At 42.4% G+C, this 9,668-nt stretch overlaps 1 protein-coding gene across 1 annotated transcript; it reads right to left on the reverse strand.

Annotated features, from left to right (window-relative positions):
* Positions 1-3,937: 3,937 nt before the first annotated feature.
* On the reverse strand, positions 3,938-5,311 carry LOC131880753 (POC1 centriolar protein homolog A-like). Its single transcript, XM_059227448.1, has one exon. The coding sequence runs from the start codon at positions 5,309-5,311 to the stop codon at positions 3,938-3,940; it is 1,374 nt and encodes a 457-aa protein (XP_059083431.1).
* Between the last annotated feature and the right edge of the window lie 4,357 nt (positions 5,312-9,668).

Genomic DNA, 9,668 nt, shown 5'->3' on the forward strand with positions numbered 1-9,668 from the left:
TCACCACACCTTTGCTGCTGACCAGATGTTAGCACCAAATGTGTTTTCACATAAATAGCATATTTTTGTCCATTGGATGACAGTTATAGCAAATGAATGTTAGACTAATATAGTTTAAATAATTTGTTGAATGATGTCCCAAAATGACAAATAATTTTGTTAATGCAGAGTTAGAACCACTGAATGAGCTTAAATCATGGTAGTTCTTACCACGATTGTGGCGCAGCCTGACTAGCCCACACAGCTGAAATCTGAGCTGCTACTTTACACCTTTCTATTTTCTGATTCCAGTGGATCAGCATCTGAACAGTAATCAAAGACTAAACTTCCATAACAATCACAGATATTGTCACTACAACACCTTTGACTATATCATAAAAATGAAAGACAATTTTTCTTTACATTGCATGATTTCAAATTAACTTTAAACCTTAAGCAACCATATCTAAAACCCTCAAAATATCAGATTTTTGAAAAAATGTTTTAGAACCGTCCAAAGGACATTTAGTTAGGCGGTCATTGAAAATGTCACAAAATTTCGATGAAGTCTTAAAGAAACTATTTTTATCAATTCAACAAAGTCTTCAAGAAGCAACAAAATCTATAAAATTGTGCGTTGTATGTATTGTCTGCAGAGTTCAAGTAAAAGCGTAACTAAATGTACACATGATGATTGTAAAACACATTTTCAAAGATTACACTTTTTGTGTGTTTAAAATCACATTACATAACAATTTTAGCTATTGTGAGATGATGCAAGAAAAAGAAAAAAATGTCTTTTATTTATGTGATATTGAAAATCGATATTATTTCTTTAGGAAATTGAATTAACATACAACCAGGGCATTTTGGGGCTAAAAATGATAAATTTAGACCATTAGATCCCAGGCAACTAATGATATTCAAGAGCTAACTAATTATGTTCTGTAGCGAGATGCTAATTCGAGCTACTGCGTTAGCTCCAATCCCGTATAAATACCGTTGTATGTGAAATACAAAACCAGTACGATGTGAACAACTCTACTCACTGCACCTTGAGTGGCCTTGCGGCTCTCATTGTGTTACAGTTCCCAATTTAAATTCAGTAAGTTTTTTAATTTTTTTAGTTTTTTTGAAGTTTTTAGTTACAAGTTCAAGAGCTCCCAATGTACATTGAGTAGGTTTCTGAAAATTTTAGTTTTTATAATGTTTTTAGTTATGTAAGTTTTTTATGTGGGCTAGAATTCTATAAAGCAATAAAGTTAAAATTGTTCTCCATAATTTTCTGAGGTGGAAAAAGGTGTTTGGGAATTTCCTTCAAAACTTTAAAGGGTAGTTTTACGACTGTGCGCATATAAGAGCGTCAAGCCTCGAGTCAAAGCAGACCAATGTAAGGGCTATCAGGAACCTTTCATATTGGTTTCTATCGCGTTCCAGATACGAGTTATTTACGAGAAATACGACACACCAACGATAGCCTGTGTCTAAAAACTCGGTTTCTCACATACCACTCCTCTTACATTGGAACTGATCTCAACCGAAATTGGAGCTACAAGTACGGAGGAATAGGCGTACGTGCTAATGCCGACGACAGTCCGCTTTCTCTGCCAGGGAAATCAATATGGCCTCGAATTTTATTCTTCAAAGAGCGCCTAACATGAACGTAGATTTGAGAGCCCAGTGTATGGCTTTGAATCACAAGACGACGAACCAAGAAGGGCCTACTGTTGTGCGGCACTTTAAACCAATCATCTCCTTCTCTTTTTTTCTCCGGTGCCTCTCTCTCTCTTCTTTTTTCCTCGGTCTGTTTATTTGAAAGCAAGTAGGGCGTTCTATTAGGCGCAACTCGTTCTACTCCAAAATATTGATCTCCATAAAAAGTACCCACTGGAGAAAGTGGAACACCGAGTTCAATGTCCGAGAGCATGTCAGACTGAGACTACGACAAGCCTTATTCATCCATGCCCTAGACAGAAGAGAACAAATATATTTTTTGTCGGTGCAGCCTTCCCCGTGGGCCCACAACGAGTTATTGGTAGGCAAAATCAATTAGTCCAATTGGTTAAGGTTTCCATTGTTTCAAGTGTTCCACACATTTCACACTTACGGATAATACATTCTGTATCCATGGGGATATACAGCTATCGATGAGCCCTTGAGTGGGGGAGACGTTCACCACATTCCAGCTACCAATTTACATTTTCAGTGGCATATGGCATTACTGGATGACTATTGCAAACCTGTTACTTAGTCACAAAAAGTAGCCCTGATTTTTCTTCCATCCATCAAACAAGGGTTACCTTTTTGGTCAAACCTAATCTTTTAGGGTATGTTGGAAACGGCAGTGCTTTGAGTTTCCGAGCTTTCTGGCGATCCTGATTTTGAAAACTTATTTAATCATCACTAATTCTTATTCATTGGGGTCAGCTAGCAAACAAACATATAGGGAATGCTAAGTAAAACCTAGAAGATTGGGACAATACAATATGTAAAAGAGGTGCAGAAGGTATCTTTTACAGTATATCTTCAAAAATATCCATGAGCTTTTTCCTCAACCAGATTTTAATAGCCCATTGCAATGAATGTAAAAGTTTACAATTTTGAGCCCTCCAAAATATCCAGGCTAGTCAAAACAATGAAATACTTGCTTCTCTTTGGGTTCCTTTAATGTTGAATTGTTAAACTGTTCAAATGTGTGTCCTTTTTATGCAAGAGGTGTTTATTTTGTGTCCTTGATCCTCCCTCTAATATGAGGTTGATTTGATACTTGGTTTATTTATTTATTTATTTTCTCAAAGATTCTCGGGTTTGTGGCTGATACAAGGGAATGAAATTCTCTGTAAGTCATTGTGCGTCATAATTTATAAAATATTTGGTCGTGCAAACTGTTTGAATTAGCCGCTTTAGGGCATCCTTGAATGTAAGGCTGGTCTGGGATCGTTAACAAATGGGTCATCTAATGCATAGAATCGTCTAAGAGAGCACGGCAGCAAGTTGTACAAAACTGGTGCCAAAAGAAGATTTTAAGCCTCTCACAATCTTTTTATCCAAGAGATTGATTTAATGGCGCATTTCACATGAAATTTTTCGTCTCTCGCTAACGCTATGTCGTATTCCCGGGTTTGGACAAAGGGAATGGAGACATTTAAACACATAAAGGATTAGGCAACGTCCATACCTACGCTGAATACTGTATAATCCCAATGATTTGAGGCGTTCCCAATAGCTTAATTTAACATCGCGTCAATATATCTCGTGGAACTCTTTTGCACTCGATCAATCTTAGTTACCCCCCAGCGGTCATCTTGAATGATTATCCCGAGATCCTTGATTTGTTTCGGGTAACATTGATCATGTTAAAGTCAGGTATCTTAGAGCGTATTATTGTACTTCCCCCTTTGGTTTGTCCGTAGCGAGAGGAGGGAGAAGAGAATAAAAAGGAGTATTGCATTTGGGTTGTCAAACGTCGGAAATAAGGAAAAGTACTCTTAGACTCGATGCCGGGCGTCATGGTTTCTTACTCCTTGCTTTTCAAATTAGCAATATTACCCAAGGAGCTTTGGCTGGAGACACAGTCATGGTGAAAGCCCTTTGATCAACCCTGGTGGTCCAACTCCGGATCAACAAGCATCAAACTCATTAGAATTCGTTTTTCGTTTTATTTAGTTATTGTTGCTACAATCGTTATTTCGAATGATTCATAATAAATCGTTTGGAGTACAAGTGTTTCCTAGCGACTCCAAAGCACATTCAGATTGATAGTCATGTATACGTGGTGGTGTGTAAATACAGTCATATTTAACGTTGTCTTTGAAAGTCCCCTAGAAAAGCGGGAATGAGGGACGAGTTTTTTGGTTTCTTCTTGTTTCACGCCAACGTCTGGGCAGTGGTGTCTCATTTCTCAGGAGAAGCAGTTCTCAATCGAGGACTAAATTCTCTCCAGGCAAGGATGATTTGATCAATGAATATAATCAAGGCAGTGCACTGTAATCGTGGGCAGTGGTACGTTACTCAAAGAAAATGCCGCAAAATGATGAGGAATTGATTCCAATTTGAAGATGGCATTTTCGGGCCAGGGTGATAACACGCGCGGATCTCTGGAGCCATAGAACTTGGAATTTTGTTTGGGAGAGTAGTGTTGAACAGCATTATCGTGTTGATGCATGTCCGTGATGGCACTAGCACAAATTATCTCTTGTTTTGAAGTTTCCAAGTCGAAGAGATCAAAGCATCGCAGCTTTCCTCGGGTGTCCACGGTGGCTATTCCCTTGAAGGTGGATATCCAAGTCATCGTCGTCACCGGGCTATCTTCATCATGTTGTAACAGCTTCAAACATGTGCCTTGCAACACATTCCATAACCGAACCGTGGATCCAGCCACACTCAAGGCAAAGGGAAGGGACAATTGAACGCCTGTCACGGGTCCAGAGTGACCCGTCATCGTGGTCAAAGGCTTCTCGGAGGCCAAGGAGCCCTTCGCTTTGGAGCTCTCCTTGAGGGACCATAGTTTGACGGATCTGTCGTCGGAACCAGATATGACCTTTCCATTTTGTACATCAATGGACCGAACTCTGGACACGTGCCCATGGAGGCGTTTGGAGAGAATCAGAGAGCCATTGGCTGGGATTGAGACGATGCCCAAGGTCATATCATCCGAGCAAGAGACGATGTAATTGGTGTCCGAGAATTTGATGCTATGCACGGCACCTTTGTGGTAAGCTAGCACGGCTATCAGTTTCAGGTTTCGCAATTGGTGGTTGGATTCGTAAAGCCTAATCTTGCCGTCCTTTGACCCCAGAGCCACCAAAGACTGGCCTGCAGCGATGCAGCTAAGGCTGGCCAACTCGAAATGCTCTGAGAACCTGTGGATCCAACGTTTCTTGCCCAAACCAAAAAGCGAGCATGACATCACATGGGGTCTTCCTCCGAGGACTGCCAAAGCAAATATGTTGAAGTCATCATCCAATGCCACATCCACCACAGCAGCTCGGGTCATATCCAGAGAAAGGGTCAATTCCGATTGAATGGGCCTGCCTTCAAAAATGGCCTGTCGTACTTTTCTCCTGAACTTGGAGGTCGTGTAAATCGAGGCTAAAAGCAATCGCTGCCAATCGACGCATACTAGCGAGCAAGCTAGAAGTGAGGCTGAATCGAGGTACTGGAAAATGGATATGGCCAAATGGCTGCATCCAGCCGAGACCAAGGCCAAGATGAGGTCTCTTCGACATAAACTCACCACGAGGCCGGATGACAAGTAGGTCAAATTGCTTGGCCTCGGTGAGACCTTTCTGGCCGGGGTTGGCGTGTCTGTACTTGCGTGCCAAATGGTCATTTTGTCTTCTTTGATGTGTTACGAGCTGCTGGGCTCTTCACCCACTCATCGAGTTTTCTTCTCAGTTGGATATGATTTTCTTCAATTGATTTTGTTCATGAGATTCGTGGCGTGAGATATATTGTTCCACCGAAAGCATTTATGAGCACGAGCTGGGTGCTCAGCCAGCGGGGTTCAATTATAAGTAGACAAGTCTCATACCTCTAACACATTTCGTCTACATACGCACGGGCGAACACGTTCCCTTGAATTCCAACCAGGTGAATACACAGATTCGTTTCCAAGCCTGTCTTGAACACTTGGCCCACAAGAGTTGGATATTGGATCAAATGTCATCTAAAGCTGTCTTCTATTTATCACCTTGACGTTGGCCTCTTGAAGCACGGGGACATAATCACCACTTTTAGTTCGCAAGTGTTGATGAGGGCGAGTATTCTCCCGTCCCGTCGACTCACGATACTTTGATACTCGTTTTGTCACTCATACTCGAAAAGTGCAATCACCCCAACATTCCAGTCCCTTCATGTGTTCCCCTCCTCCCGAGGAGTGCAAATGCAGTGAATACTAGAGCTCACATCGAATAACGACATCGACTGAGATACGGAACACCAAAAGGCCGGCCTCAATTCTAAGCGTTTGAGAGTTTGTTCAGCGCGAGCCAAGGGAGGTGGGTTGTTGCTACATACTACTTGCGTCTGAAAGAGCCGACCTCCATCCATCCGTCGCTGACCGGCAAATGCCTGAGAGGTTGGAGAACACAACAAGAGGCCATGGCATGGCTCTAGCTCTGGCCATGCGTATTCCTTTGCTAGTGCCTTTACCACGAGGTTCCAAGCCGAGGACGGACGTACTGTACTTACATACGAGCACGTACCACCCTAGTTCGTACAGTATCATTCTTTTTCAGTTGGTTTCTCTCCCATATCCCTCTCAGCACTCTCCGACTCGGCCGAGAATCCTGCATGGAGACGGTGAAATGCGAGGGCCTAAATGTACACTTCAGCAACTTGAACACTCCAGAATCCAGATGTATGCCGTTATGTTCTTTGCTGAGCTCAGCCTTGACTGGTACGAACTACTGGCAGCATCAAAGTTGAGCCATAGTTCGGAATACTTATAGTTTGAAATTATCTGCAGTCAATACAGGCGCCCTGGGTTCTTCATGAATCTTTGGATTGCCCACCATTTTTGAATGGGAACCACTATCTCTTTCCCTTTCGTCTCAATCATTGGCATTACGTCCTCAGTTGGGATGTCCCTGAGCAATCAAATACTTATTTGTACGTACATCCAACCATGTCATGATGCATTCCATTCCAAATGCAAACGGCTGCTGGCACAACAAAAACCGAAGGAAGCCTTTAACTTATACTACCTTTATGGTAGTTGAATGTGACCAAGGTCCACGTTTTCCCAATCAGTGACACGGGTAAAAGGAAAATAGGCCAATGGCCTCTGTGCTAGTTGTGTTCGATGTGCAGACTTGGTAGACAGACCGAGTAAAGGGCTTGCTCGGTTTCAGCTGCATTGCTTCTACTGCAAATTTTATCCCAGGAACCAGACAGAAGGCACGACGAGGCTGAAGGTAGGGCAACAAGAAAGAGGAGAAGCCCTTCTATCGATCCGTCTGGCGCCTTCCGGATCAAAAACGAGGTCTTCGCAGCTTTTGACGCCTCACGTAGGTCTTTGGGGGGGAAGGGAGGGGGGAAGGGGACTTGTGGCAAATTTCAGCTATCCTGTCAGTAGGTAGTTGGCTGATCCTCTTTTTCTTCTTAGTGTTAGGAAGCCTTGCATTCCAAACAGGCCTAGGCAGTATTAAAAGAAGCGAGTAGAATCTCCCGAGTTCCGGCCTTCACATTATTTTCGAGAACTGACTAAATTGATCGTAAAATGACGAGCAAGGTGCTCTCATGATGATGAGCCTTCTCTCGGCTGGTAGCTCGTGATGGACATTCTTCTTTGTTCGTCTAGACAGATTTAGGTCATTCACCGAGATAAGTGCGATCCTTCAATGTGGGACATTGCATTCATCATACCCAACATACGAAATCGGTCCAATCGATACCACGGAAACAGTTTCTGTTTGGTTGGGAATCGTTCCTGAGATATGCACGTGACTCAAAGAATACGAAACTCGAGCACAGCTTGGCATATTCTTACGCTACAATGAATCTATAGGCCTCAAACAACCTACTCAATTTTGAGTACAAGGCGCGCATGCAACCAGTACAAACGGCACTTACCCCATAATGTTATTCAGTCAAGTGTATCCTAGTGTTCTTGAGAGCTCAAAGCCAGATTATTGTTAAAAGTCTCTTTCTTGACCGTGCCCATGAGGGAGTAGCATCTCAGTTCAAGTGAGGCCCAAAGTTGGACCATTTCTTGGTCTGGTTCCACAACATATTAAGAATTGTTATTAGCAAAGGCCTGAACAATAACACTTATAAAGACAAGTAGGGTTTTGCACTAAAGTAGCATCCAATGCAAATTGATCCAGTATGCATAAAACAAAAGCATTCTTGAAGTTGTTTGTTCGCATTTTCTTCAGTGGCTTTTTATTTTTCGCGAGCAAGGGCGACTATCGATGATACGTCTTTTTCGATGAGCTATGGGCGTATAAATCATTGAATAATCGTGATTCAGACCTTGAATCAGTTATCTCACTTAGATGGAGGCTGCTACTTTGTACTAATTCAGCCTGCTCAAGGTCCAGTTTGGAATTTAAATTAAATTCCGGGCCAAACGAAACCTTCAGCTCAAAATGAGTGAAGCATCCTAAGAAATAGACGAAAAGCAAATAATGCGTAAGGAACTGTACTAAGAACGAAAGGAAAATTTGACGAGGATTAGTAGTTTTGGGAAACAGAAGCAAGGGTTTCTTTCAAAGGAACATCCTGTATTTGTTTGGTTTAATTATGAATATATCCTATCGCTCTTCAAACACGGCGAGGTTTTGACAGAACGTTGAGTATCTGTCGTCGAAGTGAGCTTTCAAGAAGTCGTAACTGCTCTTGAATGGATGCATGCAGTGATGTGTTGAGCCTGGACAAGGAAAATAGGAGCTCGAGTGTATACGGTATATGCGGTAAGTTTTTCAAGAAGGACGAATGTCCTTCCCCCCCATCTTACTTTCCCACCCACTCTTCTTTGCCCGCCCATTTACCCCAATGCATGATCAGGACGAAAGGAGGTATGGAGGGGAGATACTCTGATAATGAGGTATGCAAAATATCCTCACGAATAAATGTCAGGCAGGAAAGTTTTTTGTTAGTTTCTTGGAGAAAGAGAGAGGGGAATCGCGAAGTTTAGGGACTGCTGCATGCTAGAGAGGGAGAAACAGCAACAAGGAGGACAAAGCAAATTTTACATGGCTTTCCCTAGAAATAACAATGCAACGGCCAGAGGCTAATGGGTTCAATTCTTAGGGAGATCTCCCCTGTCCCACTGAAAATGACCTTTTTGCTTAGTACTGGCTTGAACAGAATCTTTTAGGCTTTGACCTGAAGGCCACAAAACTGTGGATGGGAAAGCAAGATTCAATTTCACTCTTCATTTCAAATTTTAATACTTGCATTTGGCAACCAACTCTTTTTGACGCATTACATCAAATTATAACTTAATTTGAAGTGAAGAAGATGTTTAGACAAAACTTATCTAATAAAGAAATAGGAGCCGAATTATGAAAGAGTCAAAACCCTCCAACAACATCCATGAAGATGATAAAACCAAATCCGGCTCTCTTGGGATTATTAGAGTGCCGGCCTTAAATTATATTCACTCAAGCCGAGAGGCCCGAATAAATATCCAGCAACTCACATAAATGTCCAAGATCGTCTGGGCAAATGAGTCAATTTTATGGCAACTTTCACTTCCATGCTTTTTCTCCCTCTGTCTCGTTCGGATCATCAATTCGACCTTGACACACTGGTTCACTCATTCGTGCTTGCATTGGGCAATGAGAATTGTGGGGTTGGCGGCCTTGGGCCCTCAAGAAAGGCGCTATACTATATGAATGTGTTTGCTCAGTGTGCATGGCCTTATCCTTATCACTCTCTTTCCCCTCCTCCCATGAGTTGGTTGGAAAAGGGGCTGCGTTGGTTCTTGGCAGAGGTTCGGCCGTTCTGGAGCTGAAGGGACTCTACAACTGGCTGGTGGGTGCTCTGGTTGCCTCATTCGGAAAAGGAACGTGCAATAAAACATGGGCCATTGCTTCAAAGAAAAGAGAAGACTTCTAATGTTTCACCAACACGAAATCCTCTCTCGGAGCTTGGGCAAAAGGCTTGCCACATGACAATCACGTGTGCAAAAAAAATACTATTCGTCCAGAAATGGGATAGGTTTATCGACACTTTGATAT

The sequence above is a fragment of the Tigriopus californicus genome, chromosome 5 (assembly GCF_007210705.1).
Source record: "Tigriopus californicus strain San Diego chromosome 5, Tcal_SD_v2.1, whole genome shotgun sequence".
In the NCBI taxonomy this organism is placed as follows: domain Eukaryota; kingdom Metazoa; phylum Arthropoda; class Copepoda; order Harpacticoida; family Harpacticidae; genus Tigriopus; species Tigriopus californicus.